Here is a 26,490-nt window from a genome sequence, read left to right as displayed (position 1 = left end):
GAAATTCGAACGGTAACTCTGAGCCTGATCATTGAGAATTAACAACCAGTAGCTTAACTCAATCAAGCTTAGTAAAAGTATAAAAATAAGTTGGATTGAATTGACTGATGCTTGAATGTGTCTATCAGAGCACGTCAACCAACTTGATGAGTGGATGTCAATCATTATTGTTGTCGATACTGTTTCAAATCTTTACACATGGAACATGGTTTGACGAGAAGGTTTCAAATATTGGTATTTAGAGTGACTATTAAATTTTCTTAAATTTGTCATTTAAAAACTTATATGATTATAATAAAATCATTCTCAACTTTTATTTTATGTAGTTTTCTAAAGAAATAATAATACATACAAACACATACGTTCTAAGAATTAGATCAGTAGAGAAAGTAGAAATCAACATTCTCTTCGGTATTTCTTTAGAGTGTCACCCAATACAATACATTCTTTGCATCCGGGGACTGAAGATGGATTGTCGGTATCGGCAGTAAAACGGAAAATTGAATGAATTTTCTCCTCGACTGATCAGTACATCGATACGTACTTCTATTCAAATGGTAGCAGCTCACTAGCTTTTACTCGGTTGACCGGAAGTGGCTAACCAGTAGATCAAGGTATTTGGTGTGGCAGGCGCAGGAGATGAGGTTCGGGCCGGTTTAATTCCGTAATTAACTTGTGTAAATTAATCAACCGAGCTAGCTTCAGCTAAATGAAACGAAATGATGAAATTACATAATAGAGTTTATTTCGATACCAGACTGGTTGCTCGATGTCTGGTGGGTGGTAGGAGGTACATGCTTTGTGAGTAGGTACGGTAGCGATGAGGGATGTTCCTCTCGCACCGGTTGTTTTGCACAGTTTTCTATTGAAAGGGTTCTCGTTTTTGGCAGGGCCGGACTTGTGATTATGTATATTTTGTTTGTATCATGGTCTTAGCACTTTTCTCCCATGTTGAACTCTGTGCAACTAGTTTCAGTGGAAATCGTATGAAGTAACTTTCCACGTCATCACTGCAGTAATAGCAGCATCAACAGTCATCATTCAGACCAGAGAACGTGATACCCCATAGAAAGGATAACAGTAGCCAACAAAAAACAACACATAAACAAATTACCAAATGAAATTTTCATTAAATACCGACAAGGATCAGCGAAGTCGGGGTAGGTGTCATGTTGTGTTTGAGCTAGTGTAACTGGCGGTCTATTGGACTTTACTCATCGTTGCAGTATTAGAACTGATCGATAATAATAAATCTAGTGACGGCTTAAGGATGTCATCAACGAACGTCTACAATATATGAATTTCATATGAATATCATTGGTATCTTGAACACTTTTTATAAGAAGTCCTCCTTTTTCGTCGTATTTTAAGTGCAGATTGATATAAAAGATATCGAAGGTGTCATAGTGGATTGATAAAAAAAACTCCCACATTTACATTTTTTTTAATTTGAGAAGTCTGAGGGAACCGTTAACCTACTTATTCTGTTGATCTCAGATTAGTTCTAAACTATTATCCGTACCCAACGTGGAAACAGACATGAAAAAGGTTATGAATGAAATCTTAGAATTTAACATGTGCGGGAAAATTACCACAGAGATTGGACTCAACCCCGTTGTTTTTCTATCGTTTCCCGAACATTTTTTCAATATCATTATGTCTAGCCGGGCAAACAGAGGAAAAGTTTGTTTTTTGGTAAATGTTTTTTCGCAGTCTATTTTGTGTTTGAGTACTGATAAAAGTTAGAAACAAAATTTGCAATTATTCTCCACTTGAATGAAAGAACGTTTAGCCCAAATTTTTGGGCTATTTCTATAGCAACACAGCAACTGCATTTGAATTACCAACAGAGTAACAGAGGTTGATGAGGCTAACGTCCACACCTAGAAAAAAATCGTAGAAATATACATCCTCTGAGACCGACATACTCGAGCGTCAAAAATGACTCATTTTAGCAGTTGATCTAACAAATGTTCTGACGTCTGCTTGGAAGATGGGGTATGTTTGACAAATATTTAAATAATTTTTATAAAATTCAGTTTATTTATATCGTTTATTTTTTCCCCGGTTTTAACCAAATAACGGTTATTCGCTGGGGCAAAATTCAGTCATTTTTCGAATTAAGTGCTAATGAATTGAGACATACGGGGATTTGCGTCACAAGTAAAATTCATTTTATTTTTGATGTGTGGAATATTTTATGGGATACGCTTTGAACCAGCTACAGGCAATAAACCGTATGGAACGCTTCACGCAGATGAGGCCTGTACTTGGGAAAAATAACTTTCTGTTAGGTATAATTGCAAAAGCACAAGTAAAATTATATGAAATTCTGAGGTTCCCAGCAAGATGGGCTTTAACAAAAAAAAAAAATAGACGTTGTCGCAAAAAATCCAGACCTGAGCCACAGGTGGGTTGCGAAACAGTTTGGAATCGTCAATTCGGCCGTATCTCGTGTGGTAAAATAGTTCAAGGAGATCCAACGAAAACAATGACAGTAAAAAAAATAATGTAAATGAATGAATGGGAATGGAAAAATTCCTGTTGCTCTATTTGTCACAAGCTTAATTCACAGAATGGTTTTCTTATTCACAGTTTGTTTTCGGGTTGATAGTAGGGGAGGCGGGGGCGAAAGTGTCCACTCGCAATAATTCGAACACTAAATGTCACATCATATCGGCTGAGGTTCTCTATTCGTGGGCCCGAGCAATTGGCTATAATTGGCTTAGGTTCATTTGAAATGCCGTCCACTCAGTTGAGCCTCAATAGTCAGTGAGTGAGAATGTGTCGATTTTTTCGTCAAAAGTTTAATTTTCCGGTTCCAGAATTTTTGGGTTGTAGAAAATACTACTGATGATTCTATGAACAAAATGATGAGTTATTGCTCATGATATGAATCATTTCACTCATAGAATCATCGGTAATCGGCATGATCTCATAAGAATGTTTCATGATTCTCATAAAATTCTTGATTATGGTTCCGAAAAGATTTTTTAACCGTGTAACATTCCGAGTGAAAATATTATTTTCTTAACTTTTTTTTTTGCAAATTCAAAAGTCCAGAAGTTCCTCCGGTCTTGCTTCGCTTCCACTTCCTTAACATAAACATCGCCTACTGTGATATTCCTGATCGATTATGAAGAGTTCTAACTACGGCAAGCACGGAACGTCTTCAAAAACGACAAGGATTTGGAGGAAGAGTGAATGAAAGTGTTTAAGGAAGATTTCGCTGTGCTGCATAGGATTTCATGGGTAGCGTTTAATCCAAGGTATTCCATTCCACGCAAAAAATAAACTGGGCGATACTTCAATTGCTAGGAAAAAGGTCGAAACTTGTTCTGTTTTTCTTAATTTCGGATGTTTCCCTAGTTTTTACTGACAACTTCCTGTGTATCGATATTCTTAGAAATTTCTTGTAACGTGAGTGGATCCTTAAAGTGTTAACAAGTAACAATACTCTTGAGATGATCATCATAAAGTTTAAGCCGATTTTAATCATCGATTTCCGGTATCTACTCATGAACTCCGTTTCGAAAATAGTAACAATCTAAGAGATTTTATAACGTATGCAAACATCGTTTATATAAATATCGTTTATTTATACCCGACTTTATTCAAACATCGTTCCCTGTACAGAAAAAAATTATGAATTTTACAGGTGGCAGAATTCTACAAACGATACAATTCACAACTATTTAGTCAAATGACGCAATATTCCACTTGTACAGAATTTTTCATGCTCCGCTATATGAATTTATATTTATCCATTATTCAATGAACAGATATGAGTTCTGCGGTTCAGTCGAGTAACCGATGTGCTGGTGATCTAATGTTTCTCGGTTCAAGTCGCGCTGCTGCTATCTATGCTTTGTTTTTTATTTCATTCGAATTCAAGACATGTAATTTTCATATCACACAATTTCACATGTTCTTGAATATAAATTTGAATCAAATACGACGCTCCATTTATGTGCATCTTATAAGATGTATGTTAATTTGTTACTCATGATAATATCAAATATGCTTTTATGTTTAGCGTTTCACTTATCGTACTATTCGTTGTAAAAGTGCAATTTTTCAGAATATTTTTTCTTTGATCCTGCACAGAATAACCTATAGAAATACCAGCATTTTCAATCGTGTTTGGTTGGACACGCAAAAGATCAACTCAGCTCAATTGAATTTAAGAATCATAACAATCATATGTTTCCAGAAAGCCAGGTGATATCCATTTTTCATGCTCCATATCCAGCGAAGCTTTTATTATATTCAATTCCCATCATTCAGTTAACGTGCAAAATCCATACGAACAGAGATCAAAAAGCTCGATTTTCCGTGAATCGAAAATGGGTTTGATTCGTTTCAGCCAATGATCCCATTATGTATATTTTTTGAATGACGGAAAACACGTGCAGCGGTGCATAAATATTTGGATGGTTTTTTCGCTGCCGTGGCATCCCGGCCGCTGACACCCCAGTTGTACGGTCTTACACAGGAAATCAAAATTTTTAATCAGTTAAGTAACGCTCCCCGATGATTCAATCTCCCGTTGCGTCTTTCTATCCGGACGTTGGATCATTCATTTAGAGCTTTACTCGTACAGATATCTATCTATTCTTCGTTCAGAGACAAAAGTCCTTGTTAATAGTAAAAATATTAATATTTATGCACGGTGGGACTAGTGCACTTGATGCTGTGCAAATATAGCGGAGAACCGTTGCCATCATCTTTCAATATCTGCTGGATCCTGGCTCTGGAACCGTTCACCTCGGCTCTGCACCTAAACAAAGACGAAGAAAATTCACACGGCGAAAACAATAACAAATCCACCACGGTTTAACGGAAGCTGGGGTGGGAATCTAGTGACAAAAGAATGGTAAGGAGAATATTTCATTCCAATTTGTGCACTACCTGACTGTTGCTATGCAGCGGTAGATTTTTTCTCCTTCTAGCTATAGCCATAGCGATTATTTTCTTCAGAGAGAAACGGACGCGAATTTTCATTGTGTCGGCACTTTCAGAAACACCGAATTCATTACTTTTACTCGAAACATTTACATTTTCCATTAGTAACTTGTCAAAATATGCTGACAATTCAAAAAAAAATTGTCAATACTTGTCACATTATGTTTTATTATGGGTTTGTGTTGAGATACTAAAGTTGTCTTGAGCTCATTGTTTTACTTTAGATTTCTATAAACGAGAAACAGAATCAGGGAAAAAAGCGACTCCGGGAAAAAAAGATAAAAATTAGAGATAAAGTATTGTTCAGAGGAAGGACTCGAACCTACAATCTTCTTGTTAGCAGTGGCGGTAAGTAAAAACTTGTCACTCAAATGTATAGAATTTCAGGTTTTTATAATAAATGTCCAATCATTAGAATTCACATTTTCTATTTTGTTTCGTCCTTTTGTCTATGAATTTGATACATCCATTTTCACCAAGAGAATAACAGATAACAATAGTGGCACAGACGACAAGAATCATAACGGAAATGTTTTCGCTGAACCAGGAATACGAATGCATTGGAGCGATTTTTACGCATATTAAATTTTGACACCTTTTCACGTTTATATTTTCCCCTGCTACCAACGGATTACAACTCCGTCAATCCTTACCGTGCGGCATTTTTTCATTTGTGAATAATGGAAAATGAATGCAGGGTGATCAGTTAGATATTCGTTCTGTTTTCACTAACTAAAAGCTAGAAAGCAGCTTATAGTATTTTCCTATAATGAGATGTTTTCCGCTGCTAACAATGATTATCAATGATGTTTTCTGATTTCATTCTAAATTATATGACCTGTTTCTATGTCATACTTGATAATTTTTCAAGTGAGAAAAAATCTAATTATTTGGTTTTTTAACTTTCAGCGTACAATCCTCAAAAAATTCCCTTAGCGAATAACTTTTATTTTTCTGGGTTAATTTTTTTTTAATTTTGCAGGGAATTTTAACAGGAAAACGATAAGCTATGCTTCATACCTGGCTTAAAAAATATTTCCAAAAACATAATAGTTCAATCGCTTTATATTTTTTAATATAGACAAATCAAAACTCGATACATATACAGTCGATAATTTACTGAAAATGCAGACGTCAATTAATTAATTAGTGATTTTTTCAACATAAAAATGCTGACATGGATAATAGACTTTAATATAAAAATTTTCATTCATTAAACAAACAAAACTATTGAATGCCATTTTCAACAAGTTTGGATTGCCACTTGAGATGGGAGCGGCGACAAACATTTCCCAGAAAAATGTGAGAAGTTTGCAAAAGGCAAATAAGCCAATATGTCACACTTTCTTCAGAGTATATATGTTGATTCTAATTTGTTTGTAATGAACTGAATGTCATATTTTTTTTTTCTGCTGCAGCAAGTTAGCCTGGTGTAATGGTAGTTATTGAAATGCAATTGAATAAAGCAAGCAATTCAGCGTTTATACAGTTCAAGTATCCGCAAGATGCTACTAGTAAACTGCAGGTTAATGAGAAAAAACAACGGATAACATGTGCTCAACTAAGGTTAAATTTTCGAAGAATCCACTAGGAAGTGTTATTTAACTACAGTCAATCGGCATCCAGCTCTTGAGATAAAAAAAAACATGTAAACACTGGAACAGAAACAAAACAGCAGAATCAGTGAACCAACTACCCCCCCCAACGATTACTTATGCCGTTTTTCATTAAAAAACACTGGTGGCGTGGATTGCTCTGATTTTGCACTTTCGAGCAGAAATGCAATATTCTGACGGTGTTTCATTGCTATTTCTGCTTGAAAGTGCAAAATCAGAGCAATCCACGCCACCGGTGTTCTTCAATGAAAAACGCCATTAGTAATGATAAGAGCATCCTTTCACCATAACAAAACGTATCACCGCAATCCTTTAAAACTATTTTTTATTGAATATATCTTGTGAATTGTGCACTGTACTGGCATTACATTCTTTTTGTGGAATTTGGTATTTCTGTTTCGATTCATAGCATACAGAATCATTACATGGCTAGTACTACGAATTGAACTGTGTCCTATAAATTTGTTTTACTATAAGGATGTGTGTGAGTGCTGCAAATTCTATCATTTATATGTCTTATGAAAAAAAAGCGGCTATTAGTAACTAATAGAGAGTAAGAATTTGGCAATCACTAATCCTATTAAATATCTCTGTATTTAAACTTTTAACTGTCTCGGCAGCAGAGTATACCGTTCTTGATATACATACACTGGAAAAAAAACTCTGAAAGCGTAGTGACAAAAAGTTGGCTCGTTTGAAAATTGTGCAAAGGAACATCGCGAAAGTCAGCAGCAAAGAGCGAGTCTGAAGTACATAAGTCCACATAAATTTGAAACATTGTTCCTATTTATATTCATATCAACACAATGCAAATATTATTCCCCACTCCCCGTTCGTGATTGGATAAGATTTTCTCATTTTCATCTGTAGTATGCTATCTCTGGAGGTAGAGACGGGGAAACTTTCGCAGAAAAAGCATCAACAATACTAACTTTGTTGAAATGTTTCTGGCAAAGCGAGGAATTGCTTTGCATTCCCAGGGTTTTTCATTCGTTTCCCTTGTAAAACTCAAACAGAATTCATAATCGTAACACAATCTCATCAGACGCGTTGGGAATAGCAGCGGTGGCCAATGGGAAGTCCCGACAGTGGGAGTTCAACAAAGACAGCGCATAGCAGAATGTCCTACCCCATTTTCCGGAGGGTCTGGGGATAGAATAAAATAGACTGACTGACTCGAGACTGGTTGTGTATATTTCATTCTTTTATTTCATTTTTCAACAGCCGTTTCGCTCTTCTTTGTCGTCGTATGAAGTAATTTTAATCATTTTGCAAAACAATAACAAACTCATACACAGGATTATGATTATGATAAGCACAAGGAGGGGAATGTTGACAACTGCTGCGAGTGGATACTGGCAAAGAAGAGATACATTTAATCATAAATATCTGGCGGCAAAGTCAGCGAAATGCAGCAAACGGATTTGACATTGGGTCTAGAAACGGTACTGCATGGTGCTTTTCTCGGATTCTTGTGGTAATAATGGAATATATATTAGTTGTTTGTTTATAATGAATTTAGCTTCTGTTTTTTATTAATAATAAATATTCACCGACATCATGATTAGGGTAACAAATTGTAATTGTCATATTTTTTTCTACCCAGCACGAAACAATGCTACATTCACGTATGCACTGACGACCAGAAACTCAATTGCTAGCAGATTCTCGCTAGAATTTCGCCAGCCTATTTCTCATTTCGGTTGGTATGTGAAACAGAGTTGGAAAAATATTAACAATTTTAAAGCTTCGTTACCGACAGGGACAGGGTTTACTCGTACAACGTATTCCTATTTTTGCGCTCAAGGGGTTCTACGAACGATCGCGGTTGCCAGAAGTGAATTTCAATCTGTGCGCATTGGTTAGCTCCTCGTAACAACTAGGACCGCTTTCCATTATTATCCTGACAGTGCTCTCATACCGAGTTGTAGTCTGCACATTTACGGGGAGCATGTAATACGTTTGCACATCATGCCTTTCAATGGAAATTAAATTCTTTTTGTTTATGTGCCGGTACAACAGTTTTTCATCCAACTTTTTTCCAGAACCTTGCCCCCCGTCTCCTCATTTTTCCTTCAACAGCAGATTTCATATTTTCATTTTTATTTTCATTTTCCACACATCTGTTGGTCGGACTGGATTGTGAAAAGAGATGATTAAAATTAAAAACTCCGAGATATTTCCATAATTAAATGCATAAAGCTGTGAAATTTTTTCGGTCACGTCCCACGAGTAACAACCAAATAATCGGTATGAGATTGTGCAGCGAAACGGAAGTCACTGATGGTTGTCAGGTAATTAACCTTCAAATAGTGTATTGTTCTTTTCCCATGAAGTAGACGAGTTTATAAAAATCCTGTTATGCAATCGTTATCCCTTGACTGTCCCTCCCCACAACGAATCAAGCGCCACAGATAAATGGAATGATAGAGTGGTTCTGAAAAGCGAACACCAGCTGTTCTAAAAATCGCATTAAAATGAAAAGAAAAAAAAATAATTGAGAAAGGCGGAAATATAGGCATCGGTGACAGCAATGCGCTAAGCAAGGCCAAATTCAATCAAAACGAACAAGCGATTCAGTGGGCGTATATTATTGTACGAATACTCATGCTGAGTATGTTGTGACTGGCGATCCCCTCGACACTGCAAGTGTTGTAGACATGCAGCAATTATACAATGGTTTACACTAGAGTGTGCCTTCTAATAATATGAAAATGTTCTCCTACCATCGATTGGTATCCCGAGGACAACCCTGAGATTTTGTATAGTATTCTAGATTAATATAATAGAATGTATGGCTTTTGTTGGAGACATTCAGGGACTATGAGAAACCAGTCAGGTTGATTGATTAAATTTTTATTGCTGATTATTGCCGAAACTTTTCTGTTGTCGTACAATTTAGAAACTATAATTAATTATATTTTGAATACGCGAACAATATTTAATGGGAATATTTTTTTATTGAATGTGTTAATTCTTGTATGATATACTTTTTTCGAGCTATGATATGCTAAGTATTGATTTCGATACTCAAGCACGGCCGAAGTCGAAGAGGAAGAATTGAAGATTCTACTGCATGATGGTCCACGTAAGATACTGAAGTGGCGTTTTCAACGTTGTTGGAGGTGCCAAAAGCCATTGTAAGAAAAATCCGACAAGCCAAAATCGATACCATGCAAATTATTTGCCTACAAATAAGGAGCTCAGTAACTCGAACTCACTTTCGGATGCTCAATCCATTTTATCGAACCTCTTGATACTGGAATCTAAAATTACTCTACTGACAAGAAATGTAGAATTATCTTTGGTACAGAATTATAAGATTATCGTTCTTTCCGAGCAGATAATACAGTTCATCAAATTAAAATTTTAAAGTAAAATTTAGGAAACTTCAATCTGAATCTACTAAAGTTTCGAGTTCATAAACTTATTTGTTACGGAAATTTGAATGTTTTGTCCGCAGCTGCAAATAGCATGCAATACCGAATAATCGAACTATTCCTCGATCACATAAAACTTCTGCCTGGGAAGCAGTTCAAAGTCCATATTCACAAGTCCATGTTAAATGCATTCTGGGTTCCCCGTAAAAATCTTCCATTCCAGTTCATTTTGTCTCTGACAGTAAAATTTTCGCAGAGGATGTACATTCAATTCGATACCAGAACAGTACTTACATTCAATGCAAACCGTAAGATGAAGTGCTTCCATGTCAAGATTCGAACACACGACATTTGGATTTGTAAAATTAGTGCTTTATACTCTGACCCACCGACACAAGGGAAATTATTTGGAAACGACCAGAATATTGATGCTAGAATATATATTCGGAAATTTATGTTATATTGATTGGTTTTGATTCTTATGTAAGCATGTGATATGTGTGGGTTAGAATAATTTCATAATAGGCCGTTATGCCGTAAAGCTCATTAGTAGTAAAAATTTTAACTAACTTTATGTGAATCGGACCAAAAGACTAGGTCCATACAGAGCTCCCAACAGCGGGTTATCGGTAACACTCGCTGCATACGGTCATGTCGCTCTGAATCATTTATGAGGAACCGACAATAAATATTTTCTTCTAGAATCTATGTTGTGGAAAAATTTTTCAGCGGAATCAACAAAAGTAAAATGACAGTCTGTCAATATCTATTTGAATTATGGCAACCAAAAAACGCAAAACTTGTGACAGTATATTCATATTAACGACCAATTCAAGTTCTTGTCGAACACATTATTCTTACTAGTCTAAAAACAGAATATGATCCCTATTCGTCTTCGGTTCATTAGGCTTGAATAGTAAAGTTTTTCGTAAGTGTTCTCTTACCGGAACGAAAGAATCCAGATTCAAGGTGCTCAACCGAATGGAGGTTGAAATGATTCCACGACGGGTCAGCATCCTGTGAAAAAACCTTTAGGATTCATTGACCCTGATGGGTGACTTGAAAAGAACTTCGTATTTTAGCAAAACAACGATCCGAAGTATACAGCATAGCGATCTTGTCGGATAAAAACGTAAGACTGGTCTCAACGATAGCTCGATCCTCGATTTTCAGAATAGACAAAACTAGTGTTCTCTATAAAAAAAAAACCTTTTCCTGAGTTCTGGAGCGCATCTGGACGAAGATCCACAGTAGCAATGGTCGGGTTTCGGGTATTTATACTCGGAACCTGACCCAAACCCAAATACGAGGGGTATTGGTCGGGGTCGGGTTTAGAAAAAAACTATTTTTCTAGGTTATGGGTCGAGTTCGGGTTCAAAAATTTGATTGGGATCAGCGTCACTTTTACGTTTTAATGGGCCCGGAGGCAAGATTTATTTGTGTGCCCCTAACAAACTAAATGACTTTTTTTTTGCTCAGTGGGTTCCATCAAGGGCCCCTTAAGACTGTGGGCCCGAGGCACTCAACCCCAATGGCCCTCTGTAAAAGCGGCCCTGGCTGGGTTCATAACCCAAACACTCGCATTTTTTCGGGTTCGGGTTGGGTATGGATAAATATTTTTATTTTTTTATCGGAAACGGGTCGGGTTCGGGTTTGGAAAAATTATTCACGGGTTCGGGTCGAGTACGGGTAAAAGTATTTTATTTTCGATCGGGTACAGGCAGTGGCGTACCGAGGAAATTTGGCGCCCGGGGTAAAATGAGATTTGCCGCTCGGTTTAGTGAGGAAAAATAAAAACAGCTGAACTCCATCTCCGGCAAGATGTCTTGAACGAGCAAAAAAAAGGAATTGGTTTGCCGCCCCCTAAAAACGTTGCGCCAGGGGCGACTGTCCCCTTTAGATACGCCACTGGGTACAGGTTAAAGAATTGTTTACCCCTTATAGTTCGGAGGAGTTGGAGTTAATTTTAGGTGCTTTTTATTACTATTTATTACTAAAATTAGTGCTTTATACTCTGACCCACCGACACAAGGGAAATTATTTGGAAACGACCAGAATATTGATGCTAGAATATATATTCGGAAATTTATGTTATATTGATTGGTTTTGATTCTTATGTAAGCATGTGATATGTGTGGGCTAGAATAATTTCATAATAGGCCGTTATGCCGTAAAGCTCATTAGTAGTAAAAATTTTAACTAACTTTATGTGAATCGGACCAAAAGACTAGGTCCATACAGAGCTCCCAACAGCGGGTTATCGGTAACACTCGCTGCATACGGTCATGTCGCTCTGAATCATTTATGAGGAACCGACAATAAATATTTTCTTCTAGAATCTATGTTGTTGAAAAATTTTTCAGCGGAATCAACAAAAGTAAAATGACAGTCTGTCAATATCTATTTGAATTATGGCAACCAAAAAACGCAAAACTTGTGACAGTATATTCATATTAACGACCAATTCAAGTTCTTGTCGAACACATTATTCTTACTAGTCTAAAAACAGAATATGATCCCTATTCGTCTTCGGTTCATTAGGCTTGAATAGTAAAGTTTTTCGTAAGTGTTCTCTTACCGGAACGAAAGAATCCAGATTCAAGGTGCTCAACCGAATGGAGGTTGAAATGATTCCACGACGGGTCAGCATCCTGTGAAAAAACCTTTAGGATTCATTGACCCTGATGGGTGACTTGAAAAGAACTTCGTATTTTAGCAAAACAACGATCCGAAGTATACAGCATAGCGATCTTGTCGGATAAAAACGTAAGACTGGTCTCAACGATAGCTCGATCCTCGATTTTCAGAATAGACAAAACTAGTGTTCTCTATAAAAAAAAAACCTTTTCCTGAGTTCTGGAGCGCATCTGGACGAAGATCCACAGTAGCAATGGTCGGGTTTCGGGTATTTATACTCGGAACCTGACCCAAACCCAAATACGAGGGGTATTGGTCGGGGTCGGGTTTAGAAAAAAACTATTTTTCTAGGTTATGGGTCGAGTTCGGGTTCAAAAATTTGATTGGGATCAGCGTCACTTTTACGTTTTAATGGGCCCGGAGGCAAGATTTATTTGTGTGCCCCTAACAAACTAAATGACTTTTTTTTTGCTCAGTGGGTTCCATCAAGGGCCCCTTAAGACTGTGGGCCCGAGGCACTCAACCCCAATGGCCCTCTGTAAAAGCGGCCCTGGCTGGGTTCATAACCCAAACACTCGCATTTTTTCGGGTTCGGGTTGGGTATGGATAAATATTTTTATTTTTTTATCGGAAACGGGTCGGGTTCGGGTTTGGAAAAATTATTCACGGGTTCGGGTCGAGTACGGGTAAAAGTATTTTATTTTCGATCGGGTACAGGCAGTGGCGTACCGAGGAAATTTGGCGCCCGGGGTAAAATGAGATTTGCCGCTCGGTTTAGTGAGGAAAAATAAAAACAGCTGAACTCCATCTCCGGCAAGATGTCTTGAACGAGCAAAAAAAAGGAATTGGTTTGCCGCCCCCTAAAAACGTTGCGCCAGGGGCGACTGTCCCCTTTAGATACGCCACTGGGTACAGGTTAAAGAATTGTTTACCCCTTATAGTTCGGAGGAGTTGGAGTTAATTTTAGGTGCTTTTTATTACTATCTGTTTTGCCCAAATTTTTAATTTTTAAGCTTAGCTCTTTTTTCAGCAAATCATAAACGAAACTCAAAAATATATAGCAAAGATAGAGAAAAAAATGAATTCATTTTACCTAACAGCCTACTTTGCCTTTGTTCTGCGATTTAAGTTGAACTGCAAAGTGGCAATGGCAGTTCTATTTGGATGGCTAGTGATGATCCGAGAACTATCACACTCTAGTCTAGTAGTTTATAAATATTCGATATGTTTATCAAAGCCAAACTTTTTATGATAAATCTCGTATGAATAATAATTACAGTATTTCAACAAATTGCTATTCAACTGCGCATGAACTCGAGTTGTAGATTCAGCTACTGAAAAATTGAGTCTAATTTGAAAATATTGTACAAATAACTTTCTTCGAGACAGTAAATGTACAAGATTACTAAGGTATCAAAGTATTTTTATTCTTTATGGTCGGGTTCATCAGTTAAATTATTTCAAAGTCAAAGTCTTGGCATTCGATTCCTTTTGTGGAATTTGGCTTTTCAGTTTCAACAGACTTTGCAGCCGATTTATAGCGTACAGGATCATTACATGGCTAGTACTACGATCCTACTGACAACACTACAAATCCTTCCAGGTCGGGACACAAACATACGACCAGTGGCTTGTAAGACCAGCGTCCTACGCATTGAACCGCCAATACGGGTAGTTAAATTATTAGTATATACATTATTCAAGATTTCAGCATAAAAGGTATGGTTACTGAAAAAATTTGTTATCCACCTAGTGGTGTAATAATGCCTTTCTCTTGCCATTTAACTAGTCTGAATGAAACATTTATAAGATTCTAACCTCGGCCATTAGTATTGTGAGCTTATCAAATAATCTAATAGTAGCTTTCAAACGAGTCCAAGTCTTTCGGTATCGATTCTTTCGATTGCAAATACTCTTAGAAGCCGATAAATCAATTATTCGAATCCACAAAACTTGTGCGATATGTATGGTAAACTATTTCTGATAATTTATAATAGAACGTTTTTGACTACTTTTCCTACCATTACGATACATGAGCACCATCTTTAACATGTATGAAGTAGTTACTGGAGGAGTAAATTTTTGGCGGGAGTTCAATTTAAAAATATTAAAAACATTTTGAAAGATCGCTAGTGATCGGACTTACCCCGTGATTGAGCCTGCCCCACTCTCCTCTATGTAGTTATAATTTTCAACATACTCAAATAAAAATCAAATACTCACTCAAATAAACTCAAATAAAAATCAAATACAAGTTCGTTCGATACCCAATACTTACTCATTGTAGAAACAGCAATGAAAAAAAAACATTGTCATTTGTCATCCTGACATCACCGCAGAAAAATTCATTTATCAAAGAAACCCTAATTTGCGCTTTCTCGCAACGAGAATATCAGTAGCAACGCTCCTCTAGATGATTTTATTCCATTCCAGCACTCGTATATCGCTATATCGTATTATGATTGGCCTCAATTTGCCCCGCCTTTTTAATAACGATGGCAGGACGAAAAACATGATAATAAACAACCGCACGTTGGCTGTAATGTTTGTTGCATACGTTTTTGCCTCCTCACCGGTTTTCCAGCACCCAGCACGGAGACTATAACAAAGCATTATTCTTTTTTTCCTCTCCATTCCTCCGCAGCGATCTCGGAAGGGTTACTGCAGCGGGAAGAGGTAAGCAGGAAAGAAAGAGAAGAAGCACCAGCAACAATAACAATAGGAGCGCAAGCGCTAAATATAATTACATTGCCGTAGATAACCATGGAAAAGTGGGTGGAAATATAATCGAATTAAATATGCACTGGCGCGTGTTTTTCACGCTCTTCAGGAAAGTTCCTGCTGGTTGGTTGACGAAAAGGGATTTATTGTGGGAAAAATTGTTCATCAGTATGGCGCATGTAGTTCGACTTTTTTTTCTAAATGATATAGTTATTATTATTTTTGTTCCCCTTTAGTTACGGGAAACGAATCAAGTGTTTCTCTTGTTGGGATTATAATGATTTTCAAATTTTTTTCCTATACAAACTCGCAATGACTACTTCAAAACATAAATATGTATTCAAACTGTTCTATAACATCTTTGAACTCATTTGTAGTCATTAAAAATTTATTGGAAGAAAATGTTGCTGTTAAATCGTACACAATTCGTTGGCTGAAGAGCCTCGAACAATAGAAGCTGAACATAAACTAATTATTACCTCATTGATCTATTTATCTTTGCACGATGGCCCTTCAACGCAAACCCTTTATAGAACCAGGATACAAATGTACACCGGTAGGGTAATGGAAATAGTGGAAATGAACCGCACAATTCTGGAGCGCATTCGTTCTCTTCCTCTCTTGATGTTTGTAGTGAAGCAAAAAAAAACATTTATATACTGCAGGGGGTGGCAATGTAGATTTGCATCAATTTTAAGGGATGTTTATGATAAAAATCTTCAGTCCTATTGTAGGCTTCGAGCAGTTTGGTTGTGCACATCTGAAGATAACCTTTACCAGTTTTGAAAATTACAATTTGTGTTCCAACAGCAAGTGTTGCACTGATAGTTTTATTAACATAATTTTCCAATTATCTGTTACCAATTGTCTGTGAGTGCATAATTGGAGATTAGAGCGATCTCATGGCTGGACCTTTTCTATCCCCGCTACCCGGTGACTTACTGACGGAGTATATGTTTGGGCGAAGGCGGCAACGACGGAATAGAACCACCTTCACGCCCCAGCAGCTACAGGAACTGGAAACACTTTTCCAAAAGACTCACTATCCGGATGTGTTTCTGCGAGAAGAGGTCGCTTTGAGAATCAGTCTCAGTGAGGCACGCGTGCAGGTGAAGTTCTATAACGTTGTCATTTGTAGCGATTTTAAAGAGCGAATCGGTTTGAGGAATTTGATCGTGCTGTATTTGTATAACATATATCATTACTTATGAGTGGTCAGTGTTTGATGTGAACGGCTTGAAGCAGCAGGTCACATTCTACATTTATCAGATTTGATAAATAATTTTCTCCAACAGTGCAATTGTTTAAACAGAATTAAAAACGGTTCATTTAAATCCCTGCGGAGGCGTAAATTGCAATCTCAACCATCTATTTCATGGAATGAATCGAAATAGATTAATTTTGTAAATATCTAATAATCTAATTTAGAGGTGATTTATTTATTTGTATGTTAAAGTTTTGTTTTGCTAAATTACGCAATTGCATATCTTACCATACTAATGCAGTTATTATAGTTTTCTTACCAATACAACAAGAAATGTTGAAGCATGACATTGTATCAATTTTTGAAATACGTATCATATCAATAGATCTTCTGGCCTAAAGTCGTGACTGATTTATCAAACAATCAGATTTGTCAAACTGTTGAAGATTTCATCAGTGTTGACTAATATACTGAGACAATACACCCAGAACAAAAATTGTAGAAATAAATTGATTACTAACAGTTATTATTACTTTTCTATTAATTTAATGCAAACAGCAATTCTGGTATATGTTTTCAGAAATCAACCATAATTTGTTTGTAAGTAACAAGCTCTAGCTTAAAACAAATGCGTACATCACTACGATTTCCCGATTACGACCCAATGTGCGGGGTTGGGAGTCGAACCCAGGTGGGCTGCGTGAAAGGCATCGACTATCCCATCAGGCTATACCCGTCCCCAACAATAATCTGCGAATCCGAGAATTTTTTCACCATATATGAAAACGTCAATGTTATTTTGAGAAGTCCATGTTGAAATACCTCAACTCTTCATTAAAATCGCGCTTAAATCAAGAGTTAATATCTAATTTCCAAGTGCGTCTCGTTACACAGAGACTGCCGAGAAATTATCTAGAGTAGTGACATGCTCATCCCTTGTTAGTCGACTTTTTGAATCCAAATTGCGCAGGATTTCCTGCTAAAATGTATTTCTATCCAAGCTGTCGATCATTGCCGGCGGTCTTCAATTACCCAAATCCACGAATTTATCAACCACCTTGATATGGATTTAGAGATATTATTAATGGAAGGCGTCGTGTTTTTCACCAGAGTCTGTTCCACTCACATGTTTTGTATTCGATCGATTTATAGCCAGTCAGAAACGTCTAGCTTCGATCTTCAGCCCGATCATATGTTTAATGGCGTGTCACAATATCAACGTTACAAGAAAAGCCTAACTGCTGATAGTAATTTCAGAAGACTACCGCTCATGATAATCCTAATCCTTATTATTACAACTTGGTCAGGCTCATTTCGCCAAAAGCCGTTTCGCCGAAAGCCATTTCGCCGAAAAGACCATTCCGCGGAATGACATTTCGCCGAATGGACCACTTCGCCGAATAGGTCATTTCACCGAATTCTGCGATTGTCTTAACCTCGTAATTGGAATTGATTTGAAATGAAGACAATTGAAAGATGATAGCGTTAACGCCCGTTTTGTTGACCTACAATTGTACTTATTGAATAAAGATTGATTCATAAACCTCATAACGGAGTTCTTAAGAAACTTATTGACTTTATTAGCTACTAACCATCAAAGCATTTGCATAGGTGTATCTACCAAATGTTTGTGATATTTTCGGTTTACTGAGTGAAATTGAAGAAATATGTAATGCGACTTCGCCACTCCGTTTTGGTTCGTGTGCTGTCGGACCTCGGTTTTGCTCGTTCGGACCTAATTAAAGCAAAGCAACCTAGCTTTGAGTAGATCGGGCAAACGAGGCGGTTACAGGTTTATATGCGATAGGTCGCCGCTTCCAACGGCGGGTCGCTGGTCAACTCAGCTGGAATCGTCTCGGTAGCTTTGTGCCGCAGATCCATTTTGGCTTTGGTTATGTGGCTGCGCCACATCAATTATCCTGGCGACATAATAAAACAAAAAAACAATAATATGATGTATTCAAAAATACTATTTCGGTAAAGTAACCCGGCGAAATACCCTATTCGGCAAAACGACTTTCAGCGAAATGACTCGTTCCCATTACAACCACACTTTCAAAACATACAATTGATATATGCAAGAGATTTAGCTGACCCCTAGAAAATAAATATAAAGATTCGAACATTTTTTTTCCGAAACTAGTGTGAATTTTAAATTTGCTATACGTTGGAAATAAGTAGCTGAGACTTACTCGACTCTTCACCGCGATCTTTCAAATCGTTCCACTTCGTTCCAGAACGGTAACAAAGTTATCTCGTCTATTAGAGAAATTTTCCTATTACAACGATTTGAGCGCTTCGCACAGGATTTTCATAAGTGTAAAACACGCATTATGTTCACATGTCGTTTGAATAAGCATAATATCATAATTTATAATTTCGCTGTCATAATTTTGAGTCAAATTTTGGACGATTTTACTGAATATACGCGCCAAATACCAAAATTTTTGTCAGAATGAAGATTCCAAGGCTCTTTTCAGGGCCGCAGATGATTTGATTTTTCTCCATTTCTCGCCAAAAGCATCCGATTCTTCAGAATGGAAGTTGAAAGTAAGGTTTGCGTTTTTTAAGCCGTATTTTTATTTGTATTTCATAAGTTTCTCATTACTCTCAAAGCTTCGTCTTCGTCTAGGCATTTTTTCAAATGTAGGAAAAGGCAAACGTTACCAACCCGTCATGAACCATTGTATTGCTCAATCCATAAGAACGTAATTCGAAAAATGACTGATTTTTACAAAAATGGTTTAAATATGTGTCAAACATACCCCATCTTTGAAGCAGATGTGTAAGTTTACATGTTTCAGCGCTTAAAAATGTGTTAGATCCACTGTAAAAACAAGTCATTTTTGACGCTCGTATACGTCGGTCTTTGAAGACGTAAATTTACACGATTTTTTCTAAGTGTGTACGCATAATTTTCGAAAAGTTGGTTGAAGCAGCTAAATATTCTTTTGCACTCAAAAATCGTTTTACTTCGTGAACCTGTCAGCAGGCGGAAGTAACTATTATTACGGACATTTTTTATTGTACGCACAGATAGGTTAATGACTACCGAATTATAACAACACCTGAAATAACTGCACGAACTATTAGCATACGCTTAAACGTGTTACTATTAATTGATGTTAAGATATAAAAGAACAAGTTTTACTCTTAGAATATGTATTGTAGAGTGACGGCTCCAGTAATTATCTCGAAATACGAAAACCATTAGTTAGAGAGATAGTTCGAGTTTTCGCGTCGCTAACAGTATTGAACTATTTTTTCTGTGCTATTGCTTCTTAGAGCCGAAGCAAAGCTATTGTATCCGAAGCTGAAAGGAGATATTTTGTCTAATTCCTGTATAATAAAGGTAACATTTTTTTCAGGTCTGGTTTCAAAATCGCAGGGCGAAGTGGAGAAAGCAGGCCAGACTACAGCTTTTACAAGATGCATGGCGAATGCGGTGCTTGGGCATCAGTTCGTCCCAATTAGTTGTTGGTAGATTATCAAGACTATCTCCAATTCTTTACCGCTGTGATCAATAAATGTTTTTTTATTTTAGATTCCCAAAATTCGACATCACCGAACAACAATATTCCACCGGGTAAAAAGTCTACCGAAACGGGGTCTCCTCCGAAGGAAGCTGAATTCACTCTGATGCATCCCGCATTTCAAGGGCCCAATAACTGCTCCAACAACAACCCCTCCGATGAAGAAAAACGTATCCCCGTCTATCAATCGAATCATTCCCATGCAGAAACCGCTGAATCCATTCGGGACGGGCGACCGTTGTACGACACTATTCAGGCTTCATCGAGGATGTCCGCACATCCGGACGATTCTAACGGTAGCGATCTGTCGGATGGATCGGAAGAAATTGATCTCACCACCAATGGTGGATGTATTGATTATTCGAGCAGCAGCTCAAATAAACACTAATTTATTTACCGTCATCCGAAGTACTTGTACATAAATACAGTTGAGTCATTTTCGCTTCGAAAAGTTTTATTCGGCTTATTAGTGTTTGATTTGACTACCAAATTTACGATTTTGTTTCTATGCCTTACGTTTCGATATAACTTGTAGGTTTAATTTATTTTTGTTTTCAACTGGGCTTCTGAGTACCCGTGGGCTTTCAATAAACTGATTTAATTTTTTTTTAACAATTGGTTCTCGATCATTCACACGACTGATTTCATTCATTATTTCATTAACTGCGTATAATTTCTGACCGAAAAAGAATGGTATTCATATTATCGTTAGTTTACCAGTTTTACTTCTATTGCTCACTTTCTCGATGTACAAATATGAAGTAGCACTGTTACTTACGCATGTGTAGATTGTACGAGTATAATTAATTGGCTGAATTTATAACTACCCAGCCGTGAGTGCATTTCTCTCAGCTCTTGCTGTGCGCTTTAATGAGCACGACGTACGATAACTATATTGAACATTGCGATTGTTTTTTTTTTTTTTCATATTTTGGCCGATACTGTCTATTTGTGACTTTTGTGTATTTGTTGGGCCAACAATGAAATATAACTTATGCGCAACTTTCACTGATAAATGTAGAACTCGCCAAATAATTTTAGACTCCTAAAAACCATTACAACTTTCCACACATGATGCTATTAATGAACAGTGGCAGCAATAAAAGGCAAGCTAACCCATTGAATTCAGTTCAATTTTACGCTACAATGAGAACAGTCACTTCGGAAGCAAGCCTCCTGCTGGTGATTATCGCGGTTTTATCAAACTGTGTGATATGTACGTTCGGCGCAAGTGATTCGCTCTACAAGTTTCAATGCATTAAAGGCAAGTGCATCAGAAAGCATCGTGGGAGTTTAACCGAAAATGAGAAATATTTCGATACCATAAACGAATGTATGTTACTTTGTGATCAGTATGGATCATTGTGGCCAATACCTACTGGACCACTGCGACTGGAACGAGAAACAAAAGAAATTGTTCCAGCGAATATAGTTTTCGATTATTCCAATAGTCCCAACGATGCCGAAGTAAGATCATACTTGAATCACACGCAACGAATTTTTGTGAAAACACTGTTGGAGGAATGTGAACGCAATTGTAGTCACAATGCACCAACAAACGTCTTCGTCTCTGTCAAGGTTCGTATTGGCGAGACTTCTCTTTCGTGGACGACAAACGAGTCTTATGAATTGCACATAGGAACTTATGAAGATAATGTAGAGGTTATCGTAATCGCGCAGACTATTTTCGGTGCACGTCATGCCTTGGAAACTTTAAGCCAACTAGTAACACCAAAATCTTATTCCGATGGGAATTGTTTGCTAATAATATCTGCGGCACACATAAGTGACGCGCCTGTTTATTCACATCGTGGATTTTTACTGGACACCGCCAGGAACTTCATACCAATGAACGCCATCAAAAGACAAATTGATGGCATGGCTTCAGTAAAACTGAATGTTCTACACTGGCATGTTACAGATTCTCAAAGTTTCCCACTGGAATTAGTTAGCTTACCACTGGTAACGACGTATGGAGCATATTCAGATAAAGAAGTTTACAGTCAACAAGATGTCCGTGAAATTGTAAGCTATGCCAAACATCGTGGAGTGCGAGTGATATTGGAATTCGATGCTCCTGCTCATGCCGGTAATGTACTTGATAATAGAAAAAGAAATTTAAGTATGTATAAATTATACGGTTCTTAACAGGAAACGGTTGGCAATGGGCTCCCTCGGCCGGTTTAGGAAATTTATCGGTTTGTATAAATGAACAACCATGGCGAAAACTTTGCATTGAACCTCCATGTGGCCAACTGAACCCAGCAAATCCAAACCTTTATACGGTACTACAAAAAGTATACAGCGAGTTTGCTAATCTAATTCCACCAGGAGAAATACTGCACATGGGTGGTGATGAAGTGTTTTTCGGTTGCTGGAATGCTACTCAGGAAATTGTTGACCACTTGGGAAAAAATGGCAAAGGTCGAGAAACGAAAGATTTTCTGGATTTATGGGCAGAATTTCAAAACAATGTTCTGCAACTGTGGGATCGGACTCGTCCAAATGAAATCCACTCACCCACTGTTTTATGGTCCAGCCATTTAACCGATCCAAACGTAATTGAACAGTATTTATCGAACGATCGGTATATCATACAAACATGGGTAGAAGGCAACCAGGATTTACCTAAGCAGCTGCTGCAGAAAGGTTATCGATTGATAATTTCAACTAAAAATGCTTGGTACTTTGATCATGGGTTCTGGGGTATCACGAGTTACTATAATTGGAAAAAAGTCTACAATAATAGAATCCTAAACAATACCTTAGTCCTGGGGGGAGAAGCTTGTGTTTGGACAGAATTCATAGACGAGTATTCATTAGGTAAGAAATTGATAATTGTTTGCTTAATTCAAACGACAATGTTGCATTTTCATTTTCATGAAGATTCTCGCACCTGGCCACGATTGGCAGCAGTCGGAGAGCGCTTGTGGACAAATCCAACGATCGATGCATCCAAGGTGGAAGGGCGATTCAATCGCCAACGTCGCCGTCTCATAACGCGTGGTTTGAGTCCCGAAGCAGTAACGCCTAATTGGTGTGAGCAAAATGAAGGAGAATGCCAGTAAAAATCAAACTAGATTTAGCCGCAAAACTTTCGAACATCATCGGTCCAATAAGAATATTGACGCAATGACCGAACATTGAGAAACGCAAAAGTTTGCGTTCCGTGACAGGCCGAACTGTCATTTTGGTGTTATTTTTATTTATCTTCATGATTTTCATATAGAAATAGATTGTATTTTCAGTTTGTTTGAATTACTTTCGGAAATTCTTTTTTGTAAATAATCACGGTCTAAGCTTCTAAATGTAAAACAAGAAAACGTAGGCTAGGATGAAAATCGTCAAATACACGGCGACCGTTTGTTAACTTGAACAGGTTTTCCTGATTGTAATTGAAATTCCTTGAGTGCTTAATCTTTACCGGATAACATGGATAGATATTTTATTAACAACTTAGTGGGAGAAGGATCATTTGGGAAAGTGTACAAAGCAGTTAATAAGGAAACTAAAATCACAGTGGCGCTGAAAATAATAAGCAAGGTAATATTTAGTCAAAGTATAACTGAGCAAGTGCAATTGATGGTTTCTAATTTCCAGCGAGGACGATCAGGTCGAGATTTGAAAGGTCTGCGGGGTGAGTGCGAAATTCAACGAAACCTTCAACATCCCAACATAATTCGTATGTTAGACTCTTTCGAAACTGAAAATGAAATTATCGCCGTAACTGAGTTTGCTAGAACAGATCTTCACAGTCTGCTTCGTGATGGCTCACTTGGTGAGCCAAAAACTCAAAATATCACGTACGATCTAGTGTCAGCTCTTTATTATCTGCATTCTCATCGAATTTTGCACAGAGATTTGAAGCCGCAAAACATTTTATTAGATAAAAACATGACGGCCAAACTGTGTGACTTTGGATTCGCTCGAAATATGACAATGGGTACACACGTTCTCACTTCTATCAAAGGTACACCGTTATACATGGCCCCTGAACTTCTGGAGGCAAAACCGTACGACCATCACGCGGATTTGTGGTCACTTGGTTGTATAATTTACGAAATGTTGGCCGGCGAACCTCCGTTTAGTTCCACTTCGATGATCCATTTGGTTCGATTAATTCGGAATCAATATATTAAATGGCCAAGCTTTCTCACAGCCAATTGCATGTCATTTGTGCAAGGATTGCTAGAAAGAGACCCCACCCATCGGATGCCATGGGCAAAAATAATAACACATCCGTTTGTGAAAGGGCACATTGTGGTTTTGGAACAGGACATACCTGAATCACCCTTCACAAACCCGTTAACGGCTTCACAAAGCAATGAAAAAAGAAAACAAACGAACCGTTTAATGTATGGGGATATCATAAATAACCTGCCTGCTGGAAATAAACGCCAGGCAGCGGCTACGAAAGCATCCAATGATGATGAGCTGGCTTCGTCAAGAGATAGTATGAATGTAATATTGCAAAGTGACATGGAATTTGTTGAAACCGATGCAGAGGATTGTGTGGAAGGCACTGTTCGCTATGCTACTACCCAACAGGAAATTGGAAAGAATAGCGCAACAGAAGCCGAGCAAGCAAGGGCAATCAATCCAGATTTCTGCACAATAGAATATCATCACCCTTTAGGTAACGACGCGGAGTTTATACAGGAAAATCCTAATTTAGTTGTGAATAACTACAACGATAACTTTCCTTTGCTGGATAGGAAAGGGCAAAGGATAATTTCTCCGAATGAATTGGCCAATCGACTAAACAGTATCAATGTGCAGAACCAATCCCTTCGATTCAAATCCCAAGAGCTGGAACGCAGAAAACTTAGTCAAAATATTGACAATTTCTCAATCAGGTTAGAGCTGGACAGAGACTCACAAAACATCAATAAAAGTTCCGCCGAAGAGCTTCCCGAAATAGATATAAAGACTGAAAAAATCACACCAACTCTCCTGCCGGGTTGGGATTCGTGTGATGAATCACAAAATCCTCCGATTGAAAATGAAGAATGGTTGGTATTCCTCCAGAAATCAATGCAGGAGATTCTTGACGGCGAGTTGGATTCGCTGAAACAGCAAAACTTTGTTAGTATTATTGTAGCACCATTGAGGAACTGCCGTGCAAGTTCAAAAGTTATCGAAAATGTGGCGAATTTATTAGGACTACCGCTAGCAATTGACGCCCCACCAGCAATCATTAATGATATCCTCAGCGTCTATGCAGAACTAAAATTAGTTCCTAATCTCGTATATGCTTCGAAACTATTGTGTAATAAGAAATTGAATGCTTCCAATAGCGAGAGCCAATCGTGTGACACACCGGCGAACAATTTGACTCGATCAGATGCCTCCATTCGACAGTTGTCTTCGTTGGATAACGACGAAGTGAAAACGTTAACGGCAGTTTACGATCTCATTTGTTTCCTGGTACATTCTGGGGAAAACTTTTTGAATCAATTTTGTGATGCAATCGAGATTCTTGGAGCAAAGGAACTGTTTGTAAGTTTCATCAATGCTGCCCGAACAAACGAAAGCTACGTAAGATTGAGTTGTTCGATTCTAGCAGTGCTAAATTGTGCCTTGCGAGAACTACCGGAAAATGCAGAAATTATTGAACAAATAGTTTTTCACGAGAACGTGAGTCTGCTGCATATGTTGAATCACGAGGATGCGATTTTGAGGTAAAATATTAGTTTTTTTTAACGTAATATTCCATTCCATTGAATTTGATTTGCTCAACAGGCACCGGACCTGCACGTTGCTTCGTATTCTGGCAAGATTCAGTTGTTTGGCATTGCAGAAACATTGGACCAATGAGATCAAAGAATCTCTAGAATCTTTGCTGGATGATCAAACATTGGATGTGAAAACAGTATGTTGAATCGTTTTTTTTTGTTTTAGTCATTCTGAAACGGTTTATTTTCTTTCCAGGAAGCCAAATGTGTGCTGGAAGAATTCAAATACCTTTCGTTTATTACTGCAGAAACTGCCTATTAAAAAATGTTATTTTATAGTGCATGTGTTTCATTGAATATTTTGTTAGATCAAGAATCGAAAAAGTCACCTGAAACGTTCACTTGGAATAAGGATTTCGGATTTTTTTTGTCAATCGAATAGGGTATGTGGAAATCATTTTCTTCTGTGTTCTTTTGTAAACTTTTATCAGTCTATTTCCCAGTTTAAAGCAAAAATTGGGAGACTTTTAGACTAGAACTTAAGTCAACTGAGAGATCCTAATTCAGCAGTAAAAACAGCTCACGGATACGACCTCGGTACGCCACTTGATGTTCACTGATAGCAGCGGTGTGAAAGTAGATAAATATGAAACATGTGGTTCATGTTTTGATTGTTTCGCTGTCGGTGATCGATATTGAACGAACACTACTGTTACTTTTCGTATGGTCATCATTACTCATTAGTCTGGCGAAAGTGGT

At 37.6% G+C, this 26,490-nt stretch overlaps 3 protein-coding genes across 3 annotated transcripts; all 3 read left to right on the top strand.

Annotated features, from left to right (window-relative positions):
• Positions 1-16,048: 16,048 nt before the first annotated feature.
• Positions 16,049-20,512, top strand: LOC131428958 (retinal homeobox protein Rx-B). The gene is made up of 3 exons (XM_058593016.1): positions 16,049-16,428; positions 19,892-20,003; positions 20,068-20,512. Exons 1-3 carry the CDS (start codon positions 16,222-16,224, stop codon positions 20,442-20,444), a joined length of 696 nt encoding a protein of 231 aa, XP_058448999.1. The 5' UTR covers positions 16,049-16,221; the 3' UTR covers positions 20,445-20,512.
• A 142-nt stretch (positions 20,513-20,654) lies between these two features.
• Positions 20,655-23,479, top strand: LOC131428947 (chitooligosaccharidolytic beta-N-acetylglucosaminidase). Its single transcript, XM_058593007.1, has 3 exons — positions 20,655-22,145; positions 22,208-22,879; positions 22,943-23,479. The coding sequence occupies exons 1-3, from the start codon at positions 21,128-21,130 to the stop codon at positions 23,122-23,124; spliced, it is 1,872 nt and encodes a 623-aa protein (XP_058448990.1). The 5' UTR covers positions 20,655-21,127; the 3' UTR covers positions 23,125-23,479.
• LOC131428954 (serine/threonine-protein kinase fused) lies at positions 23,475-26,076 on the top strand. Its single transcript, XM_058593012.1, has 4 exons — positions 23,475-23,599; positions 23,657-25,737; positions 25,799-25,928; positions 25,988-26,076. The coding sequence occupies exons 1-4, from the start codon at positions 23,489-23,491 to the stop codon at positions 26,051-26,053; spliced, it is 2,388 nt and encodes a 795-aa protein (XP_058448995.1). The 5' UTR covers positions 23,475-23,488; the 3' UTR covers positions 26,054-26,076.
• Positions 26,077-26,490: the final 414 nt, after the last annotated feature.

This window comes from Malaya genurostris, chromosome 1, assembly GCF_030247185.1.
Source record: "Malaya genurostris strain Urasoe2022 chromosome 1, Malgen_1.1, whole genome shotgun sequence".
Classification (NCBI taxonomy): domain Eukaryota; kingdom Metazoa; phylum Arthropoda; class Insecta; order Diptera; family Culicidae; genus Malaya; species Malaya genurostris.
This window is presented reverse-complemented; position numbering and strand designations above follow the sequence as displayed.